This window comes from Zonotrichia albicollis, chromosome 18, assembly GCF_047830755.1.
Source record: "Zonotrichia albicollis isolate bZonAlb1 chromosome 18, bZonAlb1.hap1, whole genome shotgun sequence".
In the NCBI taxonomy this organism is placed as follows: domain Eukaryota; kingdom Metazoa; phylum Chordata; class Aves; order Passeriformes; family Passerellidae; genus Zonotrichia; species Zonotrichia albicollis.
Window position 1 is genome coordinate 1,054,437 of NC_133836.1, and position 23,518 is coordinate 1,077,954.

At 47.0% G+C, this 23,518-nt stretch overlaps 1 protein-coding gene across 3 annotated transcripts in view; it reads right to left on the minus strand.

Annotated features, from left to right (window-relative positions):
* Positions 1-23,518, minus strand: part of TMEM132C (transmembrane protein 132C) — a 171,613-nt gene that overhangs the window by 113,568 nt on the left and 34,527 nt on the right. For 2 of the 3 annotated variants that reach the window (XM_074554140.1, XM_074554142.1), the window contains exon 2: positions 4,616-5,507. In XM_074554140.1, coding sequence (XP_074410241.1) covers positions 4,616-5,507 — 892 coding nt within the window. Of the gene's footprint in view, positions 1-4,615; positions 5,508-23,518 lie in introns of those variants that run through there. The other variant, XM_074554143.1, reaches the window with a different exon arrangement.

Genomic DNA, 23,518 nt, shown 5'->3' on the forward strand with positions numbered 1-23,518 from the left:
TGCAGCTGAATTGTTACTAATCATTCTAGAGAAGGGAAAATAAAACAAACAAAAAAAATCAGTGAGACCTAAAGTTCCACAAGGCTGAAGAGCAGACAGTGAAGTATATAAACCGCTGTCAACAAAAGATATAAAACCCCTTCAAGTCATAATTCACACTTCTGGGCATTTTTACAGAGCAACTCTGGACTAGCACCTGCCTTTATCAATGCCAAAACAACTCAATTTTCCAATTTAAATACACCGTGAAATAATGAGATTCAAACTCCTCTCCCTTCAGATGCCACCTGAAATGCTTTCGTGCAGTGAAATGACTCTTAAATATTTAAGCAATGCAAAGCTGCGCAGGACATGTAAAATGCTGTGTTGCAATTCTTGCCATTTGGAGATGGACATGTACACCCAGAAGAGCATCCCACCAAACTCTTCTGTCTCTCTTCATTTCACTCCAAGCTCTGCTGGTTTTAAATATGAATCAGTGTAAAAACAAAGCACCCTTCACCTCAAGAGCTGAAAAACTGCATTCCATTTACCATGGAAAACAGATCCTTGGGATAATGCATCCCAAATTCTGGGTTAACACAAAATACAGAGCGATTCCAGCTCTGGTTTAGGCTTGCAAGTTTTGCTACCTTCAGTTCCTCATTATGATGTCACTTGTGTTTGCCATGATGCCACCACACTGCAGTGTCAAGAACTAATGAACCAACAATTAAGTACAGAACTCTGGGGAGTAAATGTTATTTCATCATATGGTAAGATGAAAATGTCACTACCTAAAAGCAAACAGTAGCTGCTTGAAAATGGTACTATTTTTGGTTATTTTGGTGCAGCTGAGGGCAGTGCCAAGCTCCTGGGAGAGGTTTTATTCCCTAGGAAGCCTCAAACAGGTCTTTCATACAGAACAGGCAGAGTTAGTGTTGAAGATGCCCCTTTTTCATGACCAGTTCCTCCAAACTGGTTTTGTATATTGAGATTCCCAAGCACTTACACAGATGCTATGACCAGAACAACCTTCGCTACCTCTGCTGCTGCTCTTCACTGCATCCTCCTCCAGGTCCTTCAGCTGCTGCCAGCACCACCCAACACAGCCCCGCTGTCAATACTCATTAGGCAGTAAAAGCTGTCCCAGCTCATGGGTTTAACAGCTTTCCTCACTGCATTTATCCTTATCCAATTTGTAGATTTATTATTGCTCCTAATTATCCATTGTGTTGGGTTGATTTGTTTGCTGGACACTGATTACACCCTACATCCCTCCAGGTGCAGGAGCTGCACTGCAAAACCTCTGCTAAGAAGCCTGAAGGGAAGGAAAAGCCACTCCTGTGCTACACCTCTGTTCTCTAATCAGGATGTAACAACTTCATCCCCTTTCTCTTCACTTCTCCCGCTCAATAGCTCCTGTAAATCAGGTTATCTGCTGGTTCAGCACCTGGCAGAGTGACTCAGAGCTGACCTGGTGCCCAGGGACAGACAGCACCCAGCACTGCCACCCTTCTGCTCAGCCCTGTGCTGTGCACAGCTCTGCCCAAACGTGGCACAACCTGGCATGAGGAATAGCTGGCAGGATCCCTCTGTGGTCAGTACCTGGAGAAGGATTTTGAGCTCCAAAAAGGTGGCACAACCTGGCATGAGGAACAGCTGGCAGGATCCTGTCCTGGTGAGCACCTGGAGAAGGATTTCCATCTTCAGAGCAAACAGCAGTGCACTGTTGTAATCTTTGCTCTCTACCTTCTCTCTCTCTCTGTTTGGCTGCAGCGTTGTTCTTCCCTCTCTGCTGGGGCTCTTCTCCTTTCTCTGCATCACAGTCCTGTCTCTCTTCTCAGGGGCTCCTCCTGGGCTCTTGACCCACCCCTATTTATCTCAGTTACCCTCACGAGCTACAGCTGCTGCCCAACTAAGGACCCTGCAGCTGCAGCTCGTTTGGAGTAACTTAGACACACACTGATCTCACAATACAACATGTACTCAGGCCCCTACAGTGCACCTCACCCCCTGCCACACCAGCCATCCTCCTGACTTTACTGGTGCTCCTGGGCTGATAAATGCACAGGGACAGTACCAGGACGCTGAATTAAGACAATTTAAGAACATTGATAAATTCACATATACAGCGCCAGGATTCTGAATGAAGACACAATTTAAGGACATGGATAAATTCACAGGTACAGTACCAGGACACTGAATTAAGACAATTTAAGAACATGGATAAATTCACATATACAGCGCCAGGATTCTGAATGAAGACACAATTTAAGGACATGGATAAATTCACAGGTACAGTACCAGGACACTGAATTAAGACAATTTAAGAACATGGATAAATTCACATATACAGCGCCAGGATTCTGAATGAAGACACAATTTAAGGACATGGATAAATTCACAGGTACAGTACCAGGACACTGAATTAAGACAATTTAAGGACACTGATAAATTAACAGATACAGTACCAGGATTCTGAATGAAGACACAATTTAAGACCACGCTTTCACTTGCCATGATTTGTGGCTATGAGGTCATTGAGACCAGTCTGCTTCCCTTTTGCCAGAGAAGATTTGTAGCTATTATTTCCCACCCCCCAAGCAATGATCACATGCTGTTTGCTTCAGCCCTGCATGTTGCAATACCTCAACGAATAATATACAAGGAGCAGCAAATAAACAAGCCCGCTGTGCCCGGGGATAACGTGTGGTGTGTTTTTTCTTTAGGATGATGAAATGTGAGTGCATGTCACAGGATGTAGGGCTTGCTGTGCTGGGAGCCCAGCAGGAGGAGAGCACACGGCTCTCTCCAGGCAGGCAAATGGCCACGGAGAAGGTTAAGGGGGCCCCCAGGCAGCCCCAGCATATGCACTGCCATTCCCTGGCTGCCCTGCTCTCTCTCCAGACACAGACACTCCATGGGCTCCTGCTCACACCCCACCCCTTCCACACCTCAAAGCTGCACTGAAGACATCAGATTCCCACCACAGAATGGGAAGCTCCATTCTTTGCCAGCCTTTCACCAGCCCTCTGCTGATGCCTTCAGTTTGAGCTTTCATATTTTTACATCCTGTACTGCCTTAGTGTGTAACGCTGAACTCTGTACAAAGTGTCAGCAAGTTCTCCTCACAGTTCAGTCAGACAGAACAATCCTTTTCCAGCCCCAGAACCAACCTGGGTCAGGCTGTGCACTCCAGATAAATGTTCCCAAAACTAAAGCCAATCCTCTCTGTCCATAATAGCAAGTCACACAGGCAACTGCCAACATCCCACATTCCCATCCCTGTCTCCTGCCCCTCTCAGCCAGACTCATTTCTGAGCAAAGAAACACAGCCCCAGATTTCAACAAGCTTGTTGCTCTTCAACTGGCTTTTCAGGAAAATAAAGAGAGTGACAAGGACCTACAGAGAGTGATCCCCACTCCCATTCACCCAACAAACACCCAGCTCACTGCCTCTGCATTTCTTCTTTCACCGCAGCTATGTTTGTTATGTGCAAAAGTACTCTGTTTCTACTACTTTGTGTAAAGGGATTTTCAATAGAAGGGAAGTAACAACATCAGAAAATCTAGCACAGAGGTTTCACTCAGTAAACAGGTGTCTGGGAGATTATCTCGCCAATTTAACCAAAGCTGCAAACACCACAACGGTTCTGGGATGACTAAAATCCCCCTTTTTTCAAATAAAAGCCTTTTATCTGCCAAGCGACACTTCCTGTTCTAAAGGCTATTCTCCTCGGTGGTTGTCAACTATGTATTAATCTAATTCATATAAGCCTTAGAAATAAATTCTTTCATGTGCAGAATCTTTTGGGAAACTGATTCCCTGAGGGTTTAGAGAGCAATTGTTGCTTATCACCGTGGAAATTTCCACTGAATTTAAAGCCTGGTAACAAGTTAAAAAAAGATACATCAAATTTTTCAGTGATTAACAAGTTTCCCAGTCTTTGTCATCCTCAAAGGATTTTCATCTGATCGGTAGGGAAACGGCTAAAAATGAAAATAAAAGGGAAGCGATCTGACCCAGTAAGGCGGCTCCTGTGTTCCCACTCCTGTCCAAAATAATGGCACTCACTTCTAACAGTCCCTTGCAGGCGGCAGCAATATCAAACACCTTGGGCTTTATTTAAAGGACAAATGTGCTGCCAAAGACAAACACTGCTTAACTGCAAGTGGATAGTTAAACCCTCCCTACAGAGCTCTCCTAACAAAACCACTCTGTGTGTGGGAGAGGCAGGCTCTGCCAGAGCACTTACAGAAAAGCAGGTAATTGAAGTTTTTCTACATTCAAACTCCATGCCTGCGCAATAAAAAACTGATTTTAAAAGCGCCATAAAGCAGAGAAGTTTTCTGATGCCTGGCTGTCTGTCACAGCACAGAAACAGCCCTGCTAAAGCGGCACTTTTGTACCTTGCTGCACACCGTGGGCCTGTGATAAACGGCACTGCAGACACGCTGAAAACCTCCCGTGACAGGGGCTTTCAATCCTCCTCACAGCACGCAAAGAGGAAAATAAGGAAAATTTCAGTGACTAGGAGCAACCTTCATTGGGATCAGCTTCAAATCAGCTGAGATCCATCCCACATCCCCAACATCTCTGTGTGCCAGAAGCACGCCCGGCCAACCTCCTTACCTGAGGATGAACTGATCCACCGTGGAATTGTTGGCAATTGTCACGTAAACATTGACAACCTCGCCCTGTTTGACGGGCTTGGAGGGCAGCCACACCACCACGTTGCTGTCCAGCCGCAGCTCCGTCAGCTGGGAGGCCTCCTGGCCGCGGTAGAGGCTGACAGAGCCAATCCTCTGCAGGTGGGACATGCTCTCATCCACACCACCATCCTTCCCGGGCCGGATGGCGTTGCCCTTGCGGAGATCCTCGGCCGTGCACTCGCCCTTCTCGTCCCCAGGCTGTACCGTGTAGTAGAGCTCCACGGGGCTCCCCTCCAGCTGCTCCGCCGCCTTCTTGCGGCCCGTGAGCACCGTGGGGGGGCTGAACCAGCTGGGCAGCAGCTCCAGCTGTGCCACGCAGAGCCCCAGGTCCCCGCGCAGGCGGCAGCTGCCGCGCACCTCGCGCGTCTCGCGGAAGGCGAACACGCGCAGGCAGGGCAGCCGCTCCGCGGGGCTGTACTCGTCCCAGTCCCTGCCCACGATGTAGAACAGCACCTGCACCCGTGGCTTGCTCAGGTAGATCTTGCTGCTCAGGATGTAGGCCTGCAGCTTCCAGTTGTACGTGAACTTGTTGGCGGATCCAAAGGAGCCGGAGGTCAGCAGGAGGTCCTGGGGCACCGCTTGCTCCACCGAGAAGGGGCCGTAGCTGGCGTTCAACACGGGCGGCCTCTTGGCTTTGTAGGGGAAGAAGGACTCCACCCTGGACTGCAAACTGGAATTCCTCATGAAGTCCTGGTTGGCTTCTTTGAGGAAGAACGATGTCTCGGCGTTGAAGAGCTGGTAGCTCACAGGTAGGTACGTTGGTAATGAAGAAAAGCGCTGATTATTGTCCAAGACCCCTCGGCACTCTGTCACTAGTAAAAGAAAAGGTGAGTTAGACCAAGTCTGCTCATGGACTCAAAGGGACAGTTAGCACAACTCCAGTGCTGAGTTACGGACAAGCATTATTCCATGCAAAGAACATTTACAGGGTAGCTGCATGTTTAGATACAAAATAATTTTTTTCTCCATTACATTTGCAAAAGAAAATATAATGTATCATGTCAGGAGAGCCCGATGACCAACAGCCCGAGGGCTGCTAGTCACCAGCCCTGCAGGACCAAAGGGTCTAGGTGCAAAGAAACTGCTTTTCTAAGGACACTCAGACTACCATTTCACACTCTCTGTCAAGTAACCTTGCTCTTGTATTACTGTGCCAGAAACAGTCCATATCTCTGTGGCAAAATACTGCCAATCTCCTATGTTCTTTAAATGCAGATGGGCATTAAAACCCAGAAATATTTCAACAAGTACCAATATGTAAGATGCACACAGAGTGAACCAGCTGAACATCAGATCCCTTTTGACCTAAATGTTTTCCTGTTAAGATTAACAACACACTGCTGAAAGGCAAAATGTATTGTCTAAATTAGGGTAGATAACAGTGGAGAAGGGTTCAAATACACGTTGATTATGTCATACAGCTTACAACCCCTTCTCCTTAACCCCTGCTGAAAGGATTTGCCATAGGTACAAAAGGTAAATGCATTTAGTGCTGGACCCCTTGAGTATTGATAAAACAGAGCTTGCCCTCAGCTCCAGGGCTCTCAGGAAATCCCATCAGAATCAGGAGTTAAGGTTCTGTGTAGGTTCAGCTCTTTAAAGAATAAAGGTAACCACAAGGACAACACAGAATGCAGAGATTCATCTGGAACCCAGAACACCTGAGGATCCCAAAACACCCCACAGACTCTGCCTCCCCACCTTCCTCACCAAGGGCTGCAGCCTGGGCACCTCTGCAAGTCACATTTGCTGCCCTGGCATGTCTGGCTGCTAACGTGCTAATTATGCAGTCAGATTTAATTAAATGTTTTCAAGTAAGGAATAAACAATCGATACCTGTCATGACACCAAATGTCTGCTGACAGACAACCCCACTGCAGCCCTGTGGAGTGTGCAATGCCAGGGTGCAGGGAATGAAGAGCTTGGGGAGGCAGGTGGGAGGTAATTAAGAAAAGAAGGAGACAAATGTAGAGGAGGGGGAAATCAGAACTCTCAAAGGACAGCAGCCATAAATTTGAAATAAGGAATTAAGATGTGTTCACTCATGTTTAATTCATGAACCACCATGGAACTGTTCTCCTAACTGAGCAAACTGCCATGACTGGACAGAAATTGAAACAAAACAAAAGGAAAAGGTAAAAAAAAGGAAAAGAAACAGTGAATTAGCAGCACAACACCCTCTCTGTCAGGCAGAATCACATTTAAAACATAAAACACTGTTTTAGTTCACTGTGACAGCCCTGCAAGGCTCCAGTCCTTGGCACACACTTTAATTCTGGTGAAAAAGATGTTACAAATGCCACCTCCTGAGCTGATTGATTTCCCTTACCTGAGTCTGTCAGGATTCCATCCCTAAGTGCTCTAACACTTGTAAAAGGAACACAAGGAAGATCCACATTGGACCAGGGACCTTTCAAGGGAAGAGCAAAACCTACAGATTTCTTTGGAATTTCCTCTCTAACCCCTTCACCCACCCTGGATGAGCCTGCTGGGATCTGCTCACCTCCCTGCAGCCCTCTGTGCCAGATGCCACCATGCTTTTCAATTAGAACACCTGATTTGCTAGAGAAGAATTCCTCGGATGCCAGTTTGGCTGCTGGGTCTGACTGGGTGACTGGTGAGAATTTCCTCCCTAGGTGTGCTGCTGCTCAGGTGTGGTACCAGAGGGCAGGGCTGTGCTTAGGGGAAGCACAGGAACACTTGGTGAAGGAAAGCACAACCTGGTTTAAGCTCACAAGTTTTCTGAAGGGTTTCCATGACCAGGGATTCTCCACTGCTCCTGAGGGAATCCCTGCCTTCCACAGAGCCACACAAATCAGAAATGAACTCAGCAGGCTGCACAGACAAGTGAAGCCCTGTGATTCCAAAGGGTTGCTGGTCAGGATCTAAGCTTGAGGCTCAGCAGCTGTTTTTGTGCAATTCCCAGGACTTTTGCTGCAGCACATTATCCTCAGACAGACAGTGGGCTCATTTTTGCAGGCACTTCATTTATCCTGAGCTAATCACATGCATGAGGTATGCAGGACTTGGCCCAATATTAAGAAAAACAGTCATGCAATTTCTGCCTTCTGCTCTAAGAAGCTGAACACAAACAGCAAAACCCATGTGGCCAGACTGACAGCAGAAAATAAAAATCTTCACTTTTTTTTTTATTGTAGTCAAAAGATTTCCACCCACTTTCATACCATACATAATGGATTCCTATATTTCTATACTGAAGGCTGTACTTTAGACAATTTATTTAAGCACTTTAAGCTTTTTACTGAAAAAATTGGTAGTTAAAATTGTCCATTTTATTTTTAGAATACCAACACCATGCATCAGAAACTGCAGGCCATCACTTAGGGGATTTGTTCTATTCTCTTCATCTCTACCCAATAACTTTCACATCCTGGTATAATTAATTACCTGCATTTTCAGAGAACACTTTTGTATGCTTAATAAGTTCCGTTTCAAAGTTCTTTAATTTATCAGAGAATCTATTTAAACAAAATGCCATGGGTTTTCCTGAGTTTCTCAGCACAAGTCATTATTTTAAATAACCATTAAGCGGTGTTTACTTTATCTACCTGAAAAACTAACTTTTAAAAAGCAGCTCTGCCTGTCAGTGCTTTCAGGTGCTCCGGAACAGATTTTTGCATTTTGAAATGCTTTACCCCTTTCCATCACCCAGCAGGAGTCACAGCTGCCCAGAGATGAAGTCCTGCATGGAAGAGGTTAACAACCATCAAACAAAGCCAGTATTAGCCAAGAACAAAAGCGAAGGCTTACAAGTAATTATTTCTTCTTTGTAACAGCCTGGTGACTTTTTAATCCTTCTTCTGGCATCATATGCCTCTGCAGCACTTCATCTGAACCCAGGCAGGCATCTGCTAAGCACATCACTGGCTCCAGTGTGACAGAGCAGCTCAAATTCCTGCAACCCAGTGAGCTCATTGGATGGGAAACAGCAACTTCTGATCTGTGGTATTATTATTAGTTCTTGGATTCCAGCATAAGAGGAATTTTCTTTGGGGGTATTTCACATGGAGCTGGATTCACTGGAACAGTCATAAAAGCTTAATATCTTGGAGTTGCTCTTTTATGAGCTTGGTTTGAAGTGACTTTCTTTGGGCAGGGAATGAAGGGCTTAGCTCGTGGGTGGGAGATTACTGGCCAATGGCCATGGATCTTCAGTGCCTGATGCTGGATGAGCCTCTGAGCCTTCAAGGCAACCATCTGCCTGTGCCCCCAGCCAGGGGGTTCTGGGCCAGGGAAGTCAGTGAGGAGCAGAAGACATGTGCCCATGCAAAGGGGGAGTGATGAGAGAAGCCTTCCTGCACCTTGTCTGCCCTCAGAGGCACATTAATAATGGTCCTTGCAGGAGGCAAGCCAGGGGAGAAGAGAAGAACAGATTCCAGGGCCTGTGTGTCCTCCTGGAACCCCAGCACTGCTGGAGCTCCCACCAACAATTCTGTAACTTTTAAGGCAGGATCTTCTCCCTCCTTTTTCCAACCACCTTTCCTCCATTCCTGAACCCAGCTATCATTGAATACTGCACCATACTGATTTTAATTTTTGTTCCACTTCCATGCCACCAGAGTTTTAAGAAACAAACCCCACCTAGTGTTATTCACAGCACCACCATCACCTAAAATCCTGCAAATGCTGTAAATTATCATCCCTGTTCCTTCCACAGACACCCATTCCCACCTGCCCCTGCACCCAGATGAGCAGCTGACACAAACCATGCCCTCACAAAATCCCCATCCTCGGATTCTCTTCTGACTCCATCTTCAACCTGTCCTGCTCCTGCAGAGCAAATCACATATTCCAGCTCAGGAACTGCAGAGCAGAATGAAAGCAGGGAAGATTCACTTCAATCAGCACAAATGCTTCCTTCGCCCAAAATGTCAACAGCTCTGTTTGCTGGTTCATTTTCCCTTAATTTTCTGTGCCAGCACCACACTCAGTCACATTTAGTGACTTCACAGTGTATGAAATCTTTGTAGCAATGTTTTGCTGAGAACTAGAGCTCAGCAAATACATTCACTTAGACCTCAGGATGACCTTAGCTGTACTCTCATCCCTTCCAAGCTCCCTTTTCTTACCTTCTAGAAATAGGAGATTTTGCTGATGGAAAGGCTGAGTGGAATCTTAAACCAAACAAGCTCAGATTGAGGATATGGAACAGATTTCGGATGTGAAGTTGATAAAATACAGCAACAAAGGGAGCAGCGGCTCAACCACGTCTTCCCATCCAGATTCCCCCCTGACAGGCACCACTCAGACTCTCACTCCCCTCTGGGTTAAAAGTGCAGCTCTGTGAGCATCCCAAAGCATCAGCTGAGGGCAGGGGGCCTGCAGCAGCCACAGCTCCTCAAAGCCCACCAGAGCTGCCTCCCCTGCTCTGAGGGATCACAGGGGCTCTGGGACTAACGGCACACAGGCAATGGCAAGTGTCAAAAGCTTATGATGACCAATTTGTGAAGCTAAAAATAAGCTCTGCAAACCAATCTGGCCAAGAAATCCACAGAGCAAACATTTGAGGGGAATTGCAGCCTATTATCAAGTGTTCTGCGAGCACCTGGTGAGGGCAATTTCATCAAACAAAATTAATGCTAACAAAACTATTTTAGCAGTTCTTTTTGAATCCAGAGCTCCCCAAACTGAAAGCTGAAGCCCAAGGATAGGTTTGTACCTGCAGGGTATTGCAGATGGGATATTCCTATTCACATCCATGGGAGTACAGAGGCTGGTTGGTTACCAGACATATTTCAAGCCCACATATAGACACAGTCTTTTTTAGCCTAGACCAGAGTTCAATTAAACCACATTGCAAAGAATTTTGGGAGACATTATAATCAGTTATTGTGAACAAATTTCCCATTTTATTTCAGCGGGAGATATTAACTTCATTCATTCAGTATATTGTTAAATGAAAAACTGCAATAATATTCTATTAAACAGACTTCTCTCACATTTTGAGAGCATATCCTTAATGAATTTATCCTTTGAACATTACCACAGATCAAACCTGCACTGAAGTGCTACAGACAACCCTGGATTCAGTACAGAAGTGAGCACTTGCCCCATTCCTCTCCAGCAGAGGCAGCACAGTGGCATTTCAGAGCTGTCAGAGCACGACAAGCACCTAAAGCCAGGACTGAGCAAAGGTACACCAGCAACCTCTGCACTCTTGAAAACACACAAACAATGGGATGGGCACTGAAAATAAATGACGGGAATGCCAAGGGGATAAAAACCATTTCAAACAGAGCATGGCTGGATGCTAGAGCTCACTGCCAGGGAACTCGCCCAGAATTAACAGGGTGATGGCTGACGTGCAGCCCATCCAGAGCAGTCCCATTAACCACATGTAAAACTCCTTGTTTCAGTTGCATCGATTAGAAGCCAGGATTAGACCTCTGCATTCTAAAGCCTTATCCAACATCTGTCAGGTTGTTCCATTTTCCTCAGGATTACCAACACAACAGACACGTGTATAAACCACAAATAGCTGCTTGGGAGGCACAGCCTTTTCACCAACAGGAAAGAGAAGCTTTAAAGTCTATTTTGGAAACATAGAACTCTCAGAAAACTGCACATCAGAAAGGCATTTCCAATATTTTAATAACAGCCTCCAATGCTCTTTGCAGTTCTCTACATGCCCCCCTTTGGCTGCCAAAATTCCAAGATATCCTTTTATTACAGACCTCTCTTCTCTCTGACCCTCTGCTCACAGAGCTGCGTTAGTCAAAGGCTGCCTGACATTCAGAACTGAAATCTATAAATGGTTTTCTCAGACTGGCTGATGACCTTAAGAGTCTGTAAAACAACAGTGTACATGCAAAGGTCAGTGAAGATTTCCGGCATCGCTCCCCCTCCCAGGGCTGCCATTCCCAATTGTCTCCACTGCCGAGGCCATCTGACCTATTTAAGCCACTTTGCTGCGTGGAACCAAAGATAAATACCTGGAACCTCCAATTTCCACCGATGAAAGCTTTTGTTAGGAGAAAAGGGTTGGGAAACTTCTGTACAGACACTATTCAGGTTGTGTGCTGGCCAGAGGCTGCAAATGTCAGAGAGAGTCCTGTGAGCAGCACACGGTGGGCAAATGTCACACGCTGGCTTTTGAGGCAAGCAGGGCTGCAGGGATTGGGGCGCACCCCATGGATCCTGCTGGCCCCAATGGACACACCCCATGGATCCTGCTGGCCCCATTGTGGCACACCCCATGGATCCTGTAATCAATCACCCATTGGGGCACACCCCATGGATCCTGCTGGCCCCACTGTGGCACACACACCCCATGGATCCTGCTGGCCCCACTGTGGCACACACACCCCATGGATCCTGCTGGCCCCACTGTGGCACACACACCCCATGGATCCTGTAATCACCCACTGTGGCACACACACCCCATGGATCCTGCAGCCCCATTGTGGCACACACACCCCATGGATCCTGTAATCAATCACCCATTGGGGCACACACACCCCATGGATCCTGCTGGCCCCACTGTGGCACACACACCCCATGGATCCTGCTGGCCCCAATGGACACACCCCATGGATCCTGCTGGCCCCAATGGACACACCCCATGGATCCTGCTGGCCCCACTGTGGCACACACACCCCATGGATCCTGCAGCCCCACTGTGGCACACACACCCCATGGATCCTGCTGGCCCCATTGGGGCACACACACCCCATGGATCCTGCTGCCACCCACTGTGGCACACACACCCCATGGATCCTGCAGCCCCACTGTGGCACACACACCCCATGGATCCTGTAATCACCCACTGTGGCACACACACCCCATGGATCCTGCTGCCACCCACTGTGGCACACACACCCCATGGATCCTGCTGGCCCACTGGGGCACACACACCCCATGGATCCTGCTGGCCCACTGGGGCACACACACCCCATGGATCCTGCTGGCGCCACTGTGGCACACACACCCCATGGATCCTGCTGGCCCACTGGGGCACACACACCCCATGGATCCTGCTGGCCCACTGGGGCACACACACCCCATGGATCCTGCTGGCGCCACTGTGGCACACACACCCCATGGATCCTGCTGGCCCCATTGGGGCACATCCCATGGATCCTGCAGCTCTGCTGGCCCCACTGTGTCAGCACAGCAAGGACAAAGCAAAGAGCACCTCAGCCTGTCCTGTCTGATAGCTGGAGAGAAGAGGAGCATTCAGGACACTGGATTTTATTTCCAGCTCCACCACAGACTCATGGCAGGCACAGAAACCTCTGCAGGCCAGGTTCTGGCAGGGAAATGGGAATGAGAGCAGCTATGGTTCAGTTTGATTGACTGGCGAGTCAAAACCACGTGGAGTTCAGCACACAAAAGGCCAAATAAAACATTGTCTGTCTGGGGGGGTTTCTGGGCTTTAAAGCAGGCAAAACCAACCCAGTGGCAGTCACAGAAAAGGTGGAAAAGCAGACAGTGTGGTCAGTATTTTCTACCTTCAGCAGCGCCTTTTCAGAGATCTGGACTGCTCATCCACTGAAAAAATCTAATTTTCATGGCAGTACAATTCTATGGAACACATTTCTCTGCAGGGGATGTATCAAATTTAGCCTTACAGGATGGCTCACCAAAGCCTCCCCAACATTTTAAAGTTTGGCCAGAATGCCATAATGATTGAAATACACGAATATCACAGTTAGTTGGGTTTGGGTTTTTTTTGAAGTTCTCAAGTGTCATAAAAATGGGAACATGCAAGATGTGAGTTACAAACTTGAACAAGTTCTGGCCTTGGCAATGAATCAATTCCTTGTCCTGTATCTCCTTCTCCAGTTTTTAATAGCTCTGTGCTTTGCTCTGCTGTTTAAGTCTCTGTCAGATGCTGATAGGCACTCGCTCCTCTGTTTAGACACTGAATTGCTTTGCACAGCTCCTTGTTTAAAGAGAGATTAGGGTCCTAGAGCCTGAATGGGGCAATTTGCTCAGCACTCGACTGCCACAAAAACCAACAAGAACCAAGAGCACCAAAGAGCTCAGACCTGCACAGGATGAAGCTTTCAGCTGCAAAAGCGTAGAAGGAGGACACAGAGGACTCAATAAATGAATTACAATGTTTTTTCCCCCTTACCACCCAGAAAGAAAAAAAAGAGTATTTTTTCTTGTAAACAGGTACTAATGAAAAATAAAGCCTGCCAGCAACATGAACAACAGGACTTTATCTCACATAAAGGACTTTACCTCACATACCCCACACTGAGACCCAGCCTGCACTGGGCTCTACATCACACAGGTACAAGGGACATTTCTCCAAGAGCCAGGTATAGCCTGGCAGTGAGTAATGCCAAGGCTGAAAAGAAAAAAGGGCTTTGTTTCAATCACACCTGAGCCAGGCTTTCCCTGGGCTCTGAAATACACTTTCAGCACACATCTTGATACCTTCCTCACTGGCACTCACTTCTCAGGGCTGGTATTGCCAGGGTCCTGGGCTCTGCTGGGAATAAACCCCTTCTGACCTCTCATCCCACCTCAGCAACCCAAAACCCAACAGCTGCAATCATTTTTCCCATTACCCACACAGGGAACCCGGGCAGTGAAGCTGAGTTTTCCAGGAGGTTCCAGCAGAGCTCAGCACAGAAAGCAGCAGGAGCAGGGACAGGGCACTGCGTGGGCAGCAGGTGAAAGCACCAGGGCACGGAAGGTAAGAGGATGTAAGAGCCTTGCTGCTGATGGATGGGACTTGGCAAGGCAAGGCAGCAAGTGCTGCCAAGATTAGACTCCAGTCTGTCAGCTTTTCCGAGTGGGAACCAAGAGCCCCAACCTCCGCTGCCTGGCGGCTCCTGGAATCTGCAAATTCGGTGTAGAACATCTAAATCATGGAGAATAAAAGGCCCTGGAAGTACTGGCTTGGATCAGCGTTCACTGTTGCAGAATTCCACTCTCAGGAAAGCTTCGCCACTGGTATAAATCAATAAAGTTTCATAGAAGACAGAAAAATCACCATGTGCTATACCAGCAATGGTCCATCCCCAAAAGTATCCTTTAATTGCTTCTTGAAAAAAAAAGTTTATTATTTATATGAAAATTTAATTTAAGAGTAAAGCAGCCACTTATCCTTCTTTCCTTTCTCCTCCTCTCCTTCATGAAGGATTTAGAACACTGACATATGCAATGCATGCACATTTTTAATACTTGCATGTATCAAACAGTTGCTTGTATGCAAACTGTGATTTAAAGCATGCCAGAATATCCCAATATCCTGGCTACAACCCTGCTAATCATCTCCATTTCAAAGATGCAATGAGGATTTATGAGAAGATTAATTGAGAAAGGAGGCTGAGGGGGTGGGGGACAGCCCTGCCTGTTGGGGAAATGAACTCAGCATCACCTTTAACCTCCAAGCAATTCTTTGTCACAGAGCACAAAGCAACTCATCATTCCAGAAGAGCAGCAGGACAGAAACCAAGCGGAAATTTATCTGGTTAAACACCTTCTTTCCCAGGGATTAATCAAAAGGGATGGCTGGAGCGCTGGTGTCTTTGTGCTCGCAGCACCTCCAAGGGCTGTGTTTAAAGAGCCCTGGCTGCTGCTAAGGGAGCAAAGGCACTGTGGGCTCCTGGGGCGAGCAGCTCCTCCCCAGAGCCCCAGTTCTGGCTCTCAAGATCCTGTCCTGGCTCAAAAGCTTTGTGGGAGCAGCCCAGCTCTGCCCTGGGTTTGGGGAGCCCTGGCAGTGAGGGGCAGAGGCAGCAGGGAAGGGGCTCCCCAAACCCCAGCCCTTCTCTTCTTCCCACTTCACCCACACCAGAAACAGCAGGGAGAACAAAGTGCTCGTGGTGTTGGCAGTGAGAAGGGGAAAGGCAAAACTACAAAAGGAAAAATGAGATCCAGAACAGGGAATCTTCCAGAGGAACACAAGCAGACCTGACAGAATGCTAAATCACAGTGAGAAAACGCAGCAGAAGAATGATGAACACATGGTTTTAATTCTGTTTTTAAGGCAGAGAAATGATTGAGAAGTCTCTTTCTAAAGTCTCTGTTATTTGCTCTAATGCCTTGCAATAACCTGCCCAGGAAAGGCCAAACCAAAACGCTCCATCAGTGCCATACCTGAGCAAAGTCTGGGAGAACACTTCTGGCAATTCCAGCTCTGGAATTAGGAGGCAGAAGCCAATGGGACCAAGTTCTGCTTTCCAAGATGAAGTTTATACAAAAGTTTAGAAATTCAGAAGGCAGAGATAAAGGCCTGCCTAGGATGAAGACAAGAACCTGGATCCATTTATGTTCAAAGCAGAGCAACAGTCTGCTGCAGCTCCTGGGAGGGCATTAATGCCAGAGGCAAAGCTGTGCGGCTCTGAAGGTACATCAGAGTAATTCTGTGCTTTCTGGGTGGGTGGAAAGCACAATCCTACCTTCCTGCTTCTTCTCAAGCATCCCTAAAGTCATTGGCAAAGACAAATGACAATGATGGATGCCGGTTTGTTATGCTGAGCACCACAGAACTGCACAGAGCAAATGACTTGCACTATCTTTTTAAGAGGTTGAATGTGTCGTGCTCCTAAAGTGCTGTTGTGCTCAAGAATCACTGAGAGCTGCCTGCAAATCAATGCAATAGAGCCCTGCTATACATTTTGTAAGCCCTATTTTTATCCTTTCCTAATATAACTTCCAAACCTTCCTCCTCCCCCACGTCCCTGCCACAGATCCCTAATTCACACAGCTAAAAACACACAGTGCCTCCTACAATTTTTCCAACATGTGCAGTCCTTAACAACAAATTTAATTTCTTCCTTTCTTTGAAGCTCATCTTCATTCAGCCTGGCTCCAAAGGGAAATTAATGAGGGCTCGCTGAATATGTTTACATAAGATCTCCTCCAAATTTCTGTTATTAGGCATTAGGAGTGTTTTTATCTGCCCTCTAAGGGGCTGATGTGTCTGGCCAGAGATGTCTCAATGCAACATCTGCTGTCCACTCACACCCTGCTGGCTGTGCTGCCAGCAGCCACAGCAGCTCTGGAGCAGGGGCTGGGTGACAGCTGGATAAAAGCTGATTTCACCAGGAACTCACAGCCAGCGAGGGGCTGGCACAGCAAGGCACACCCAGGGCTGAGCAGGCTGGAGGGCCTGGCTGTCCCCATTGTCACCTGGCTGTGAGTCTGTGCCCAGGGCCTGGCAGAGCTGTGACACTGCTGCGGTGACACAAACCCTGCCCACACACCCACTGTGATCCACACTGAGCCGAGCTGGGCCCCGGCTGCTCATCCCCAGCAGCCTCTGTGCTGCAGGAATTCCATCACTGATGTGAACTTCAGCTCCTGCTGGACTGCACAACCACTTCTTGGTCTGTGATATTCAATAGAGGCTTTGGAGTTAGACAAAATCCTTCTCTTCATTCTTATGGACACAAAAGAAACAATAAAGTTCTTTGTGTAACAGCAATAGTGTGTACCATCACGAGGAAATCGCTGCACGCACAAGCACAGGTAAAACACCTATTTGTGCATACACTCCCAACCACAGCCCATTCCTGCAGGATAAACTGTAAATGCAGCTCCTGAACTGACTCTCAGGCTGACACATGGTGCTGAGCAGGGCACAGGCTGGTTCCTTCTCCCTGTCTAAGTGTGCCGTGCTGCTGTCACACATCTGGCTGCAGCGGACCTGTGCTCTGTGGCTGCTGGAGCTAGACAATGGGATTGCAGCAATCTGCCTGTGGCTTCTGGGCAGGCAGGAACAAAGGAAACCCTTCTGCTGGAAGAGGGGTTCGATAAAATCCAGGCTGTCTCCACTCCTGCCGCTCAGTCTCCTTCATTAGCCAACAAAGCAATGACTCCAATTCACGACAAGAAAAGGAAACCGATCATCCTGACCAGCTTCCAGTGCCTCTCCTGCAGCTCCTTTTGGCTCCACGTCTCCCCAGGTAACCCTTGCCAGCTAAGGCAGAGTGTTACTAGAGCCATTACATCATCCACATTCAAGAATCAAAACTTTCATAGGGATCATTTTTCCCTCAATAAAGAAATAAAAAGCTAATGCCACCCTGAATTCCCAAAGTGCTGTATTAGCACTCTTGTCAGCTGTAGGGCTTTTGGCCTGCTATACATGTATTTTTTTCCCTTTATAAGTCTGTTTGAACCTGTCTGCATTTCAGTTTGCTAAAGCTGTTTAGCCAAGTATGAAGTCCATTCATGGCCAGCTGTAAGGAACGTCACAGGCTGTAACCCAAGCAGGCAGTGGTGCCTGTTTGCTGGAGACTCATTCAAAAAACCAAAGAGAACAAGAGCAGTTTTAGAGATGCTGTAAATGCTGAGCTGCTTGCTCTGCAAACTAATGCAGAGCCTTGTTCTCTGTGCAGACCAGGCCTCCGAGTGAGGGGGTGTGGGAGGGAAGCCTTGTTTCAACCAGCTCCTCTGAGCTAACCACTTTTACTTTAAAGGGAGTATCATGCATTCATTTAGAAGACAGATATCAGCATCTTCTGCCCTTGCTGGAGACAGAGCAGGCTACGGAAAGCTCCTGCCCTCTGGGCTGTGAGGTAAAGAGCAGAGCACGTCTCTTCTCGGTATAAATTTAAAGGGAGGACCTACAATATGGAGAAATCTTCAAAGGCCAGTCAGGTTTCCAGTCCAACAACCCTGCCAAGTGTTCCTTTAATCCTTTATTTACCAGTAAATCTGCCTCTCTGTTCAGCAGGCTTTTACTGGGATTGGGTTTCAGCCTGCAACCCAAAAGCTGTAAGCATATGCTCTGTAGCCCTAATGAGAAACTCAATCTATTAATGAGCAGACCTTCTCCACAGGACCAGGTCTTGGCAACATGAGTCAGTTCCTGAACTTTCACCTCCTGCTTGGCAGCACACCAGACTAACTCCACATCTCTCAGCTGGCTTACATTATCAGCTCATTATTAACATACATCAGGGCCAGATCTCTTTTACATGCACCCAGCAAACAGGAAACTACACAAGGGGAGGGCTCCTCATTTTTGTCTGACTCTGGAGCTCATAAAAGTGACTAATTAGAACCAGCTCTAGCAGAGGCACTCTGCAGATCCCACATTGCCTCTGAACTCAGTCCTGACTGGGATAAACACCCTGGGATGCCCTGGCTGGCTGCAGGAGCCAGCCCAGACCCTTGCAGCCCTTACCAAGGCTGAGGTGTGCAGCTCCCCTCACTCTGGAGTTGAGACCAGAATTCAGATGGAACAAGCAGCATGTCCAACACCCCGCAGTGTCACAGAGAGCCGAGCTCCTGCCCTCAGTTCCCTGCAGCAGGAGAGCTGTGGGAGCCTTTGCAGCCCCTTTCAAAGGACACTGCTGTGTGCTTTAGCTCTGCACGCCTGCCTGGCTCAGAGCGCTGCTTTGAAGTGGCCTGGGAGCCCCCAGCAGTGTACACAGCACTTTGGGAAAGCTTCCCAGGCCATCTCTCATGGCCAGAGCCCTCACGGAGCACAGCAGAGGGCTCCTGGCACAGTCAGCACTGTCCTCAGTGACACACAGCTATTTGTCATGATGGTGTCACTGTATTTCCTCCTTACACGACCAGTATTTACTTGTGCCCTCCAGTGCCCTCTCCTCAGCTGTCATCCTTCGGCTCAGAAAACTGAGCAAACAGAAAAAACCCCAAACGATCTCTCCTCCAGATGCCAGGTTCAGATGCAGTCCGGCCAAGCAGCCTGGTAACTGCTCCCATCTCCTGTGAGCACAGATGCCAGCACAGCCAGTGCCCACACCAGAAAATGCAGATGGAGACACAGTCAAGGAGCAGGGAAGGTCAGCAGAGCCTGCTCTGCTCAGACAGGTGCCTGCTGGTGATGTGGATCACACTGAAGCTGGCACACAGCATCCTGTACCTGCCCTCACCCCAGCTGAAGGTACATTCATCCTCAGATGCAGAAAATCCACACCCACTCTCAAACACCCTTTCAGGCAAACCAGACTTAACACCAATCAATACAAAATCTGGCAGCATCTCAGAGCCTACACCAGCCCCTAATTTTCTTTGGCTGCTCAAAAGGTAGCAATTTATATTCCTTTTTCTAAAAAAAAAAAAAATTAGCTGTGGTTAGAATTACTTTTCAGAGCTGATCTCATTTCATAACTCGCCTCCTATTCAGACGGAATTTATGCGCAGATGCCCGGAGCCAAAAATCTGTTCTCATTTAATCCAGAGCAGAACAGGTAAAGAGCAAAGCTGTTGGAATAGCCAGGTTGGTGCCTTGCTGCTCCAGCCTGCCCTGTCCCAGCAGCAGGCACAGAACCCCCAGTGCCCAAATCCTGCTCCAAGGGGCTCCTGCTGATAACCAGGGGGGAGCTAAAGACAAAATATTCCTACAGGACCAAGAGCTTTCAAATGCAAAAGAGCTGGAAATAGATTTTTAGCTATTTTAAATGTACTTTCTCAAGCTGCAGGTCAGAAACCTGCAGAGTAAAGAGCTAAGGGATCCTTTGTGGGAACAGTGGTGATAAGAGAAAACAGTATTTCAGATCAACTGGTCAAGAATAAACCATACAACTCCTCCCTGTAGTTATGCCAAGATGATAAAACTCTGAATTCAGATGAAGGTTTGTTACCCAAAATAAGCCAATCCCACAATAGAGGCACCATATCTGTCCTTCTCCTAGGGATGCTGAGTTACCTTAGGCTACTATTTCTAAATGGGTAAAGCTAAAGTAAAATAACTAAAAGTTCTTTTGCAGAAAGAAACACCTGGGGTTTTAACTGGTGCTCAAAAATGCCTTGGGGTCCTTGAAAGGGTGATTATGTAATGGAGAGTGATACTATTCAACTTATAAAACCAAAATATATTAAGGTATATCAGTATATTAGTGGCTGACTCAAGCAATAGGAAAATGTATATTTAAATGTTTTTTCATTATTTGTTCACACAGCTCCATAGAAGAGATGCCAGCAATAGTACAGGTGCTGGAAGAAGAGACAAATTTGTTAGATATTTGATACCAGTCTAACTGCAAATAGGTGACAAATTTCATTCTCAACAATATTTGCAGAAGATAAAGAAAGTCCAACTCATCTTAAAAATAAGGGTGTGATAGCATCTCAGTCACAGCAATGAACTCCTTCCGGCTTTCTTGGGACTGACTGAAAATCTGGGCAGGATAAATTAAATTCTCCAATATGTAGAGCTCCATGTTGCTATCATACAAAGTAATCTGGATTCCAGCAGCAATTCAAATGTTTTCCTCAAGTATGCAGATGTAACTCCTGCCCCGTTGGTAGGCCCCTACAGCTGAGAATTGAACCAGCCTCTTAAACTGAAATACCTGCACAGCCAACCTGATTTGTGATGCTCAGGTCCCTCAGGTCTCAGCAAAATTAGCCCCATTAAGAAACAAAGCACAGTCTGGTGCCCACATATGGATTTAGCAATTTCCCTTTATGTTAGCCAATTAGAAAACACTGGCTCTTTTCCTTTCCCAAATGCTTTCAAATTAATGAGGAGAGAAAAAAAAAACCCACCAAAACACATAGCAAAGGCTGAACAAAGATTGGTACTTGATAGAATTTGCATGTAAATCCTCCAAGATTCAATTTTAAGTAGAAGCAAACAAGGAAAATATTTACTGCTCAGCATTTCTCAAGCACACCAGCCTTATCTTGCATTTAAAGGCTTTGGAGGACTGTCAGTGGTGATTTCAGCCCGGAGGCTTGGGCAGTGCTGTGGCTGAATGAAGCACCAGACACAATCATTACAATTATCTGTCCCAAGAGCCAAGCAGGGCCAGGGAGGGGCTGAGTCCCAGCTGTGCTGTTCTGTCCCCAGCCCATCCCACCCTTAACTCACCCCACAAACCCACCCAGCCTGCTCCTCAGACACTGATGGCAATGCCACGGCTCCCTGCACACTTCCAGCACAATTCCATTTTCTGGGAGGTTCTCCCAGCTCAGGCAGGGCCAGCAGAGCTGATTCATCCTCCCTGGCCATCCCATCCATCTGGAGCACAGCAAACCCTGGCTGCTGCCTCACACCATGTCCATGCTCAGAGCAGAGCCACCGAACACTACTGCCAAATCTCTCTGCTGGAGATGTTTGAATTTGATGTGGGCTAGAAATATTTCCTGGGAGTTTTAGCTTCATTTCCTCTCAGAGAAACTCCTCTCCCTGTTTCCCTTCAAGCTTATATACTTGAATTACCATATCTCCTTAAGCAGCAAAAAGCAATAACTTCACCAGATCCAGGAAATATCAGTGGCATTATTAATGTAAATAAAGGATTTTTCATAGCATTTTTAAAGTTATTACAACGAGAGCATAAATAAACCTCACTGATGGAATATTAGTATTTTCTGTTAGTGGGAATCAGTTGTAAGATACAGTCAAGTAGGGAACTTCTGGGCATATTTAATTCCCATAACCACATGAACAACTCTGTCCTGTTAAATCTCCTTATCTTTTGCATTTTCCATTCATTTCCTTCCAGCCTCAACACTGTCCCCAGCTCAAAAAGCTTCAACTGAACCAGAACGAGCCTCACAATAAAGCACCTCCAGAACTAAAGGAGACAAATGTCCTTTTGGCTTTTAAAGCTGCATTTCTCACTAGAAATGCTGCCAGTTGAAGCAAATCTCGAAAGGTGAGCACGGGCTAATGGGCAGAGAAGTTAGATAGAAGTTGGCACACCTAGATTTGACTCCTAGTCTCCAGATTATCCACCAGAATACTAAATAGTGGCTGGTTTCAGTCTCATTTAAGAACTAACTACTTGCACTCAGGATCACATTGCTCACACAAAGCAGGATGAAACTCTGAAACAAAGCAGGACATGGAGCAAGTAAGAATGTTTTGCTGTCAGGAGATAACCATCGTGCTCATCCCAGCTCCAGTCCCACTGCCAGCATGTGCAGGGAAGGATCTGAGACCATTCCCTCAGTCCCACCTGACAAACAGGCACTGTCTGCAGGAAATGGTGGGATCTGAGCATTTCACCCAGCTCATCTTTCCTCCTAAACCCCCCTGAAACCCCACATGTTACAGAAATCCTCATTTCCATCTCCCAGATTTCCCTGCACCTCCATGAAAGCACCCTGGAACACCTGGGGGAGCAAAGCAAAACAGTTGATAAAAATCCTGATGAAAGCAGCACATTCCCACGGTAGGTTTGGATTTCTGCAGGGTTCTGTAGCTGCAATATGAGGGGGATTACTGGGGGTGTCTGACCTTACCAGACCTGGCGCTCAAGAGCAAAGGGAAACGATTCAAGAAGCAAAAAGCTGCCTCAGGAAAAATGAAACACAACCCCCTGAGTGAAGAGAAGCAACTTGCAGCACATCTCTCCTTTTTCAGTGTGAGGCTGGAAAATGCACTCTGCTAATGGATAATATTTATTTCTCTCTTTTACAGTATTTCTGCCCAAAGTGCTGACAAATAGGTGTTATTTCCTTACAATAATTCCTGTAATAATGAGAAATCCCAGGCAGCCTCAACTCTAGATGGCGTTGGCAGCTCCTCTTACAATCCATGAACTTGCTCCAAGGTATCCAGCTCCTGGAGACTGAGCCTGATCTGGTCCTACTGCAGACAGACAGAACTACTGCTACTGAGCTGATCAGAGAGCTGGAGAACTCTGTCCAGCAACTCCAAAAGTGACGGGAGAGTTAAAAATATGTGTTTGTTTTGTTGAGAATTGCTATTATACCCACAAAGAACTGAACATCTATTAACTATCAGAGAATAATGATGCCAGGAGGCATGAACTGTGGCAGTAGCTCATACCACACAGGCTCAGGTTAAATGCCACCATTTCCCTGCCCTGATTTCACAATTTGAGTGAACTGCAAACTCTTCAAACAATGCATTTGCACATTCCATTCTGTGACTGAGCTGATTCATGCAAAC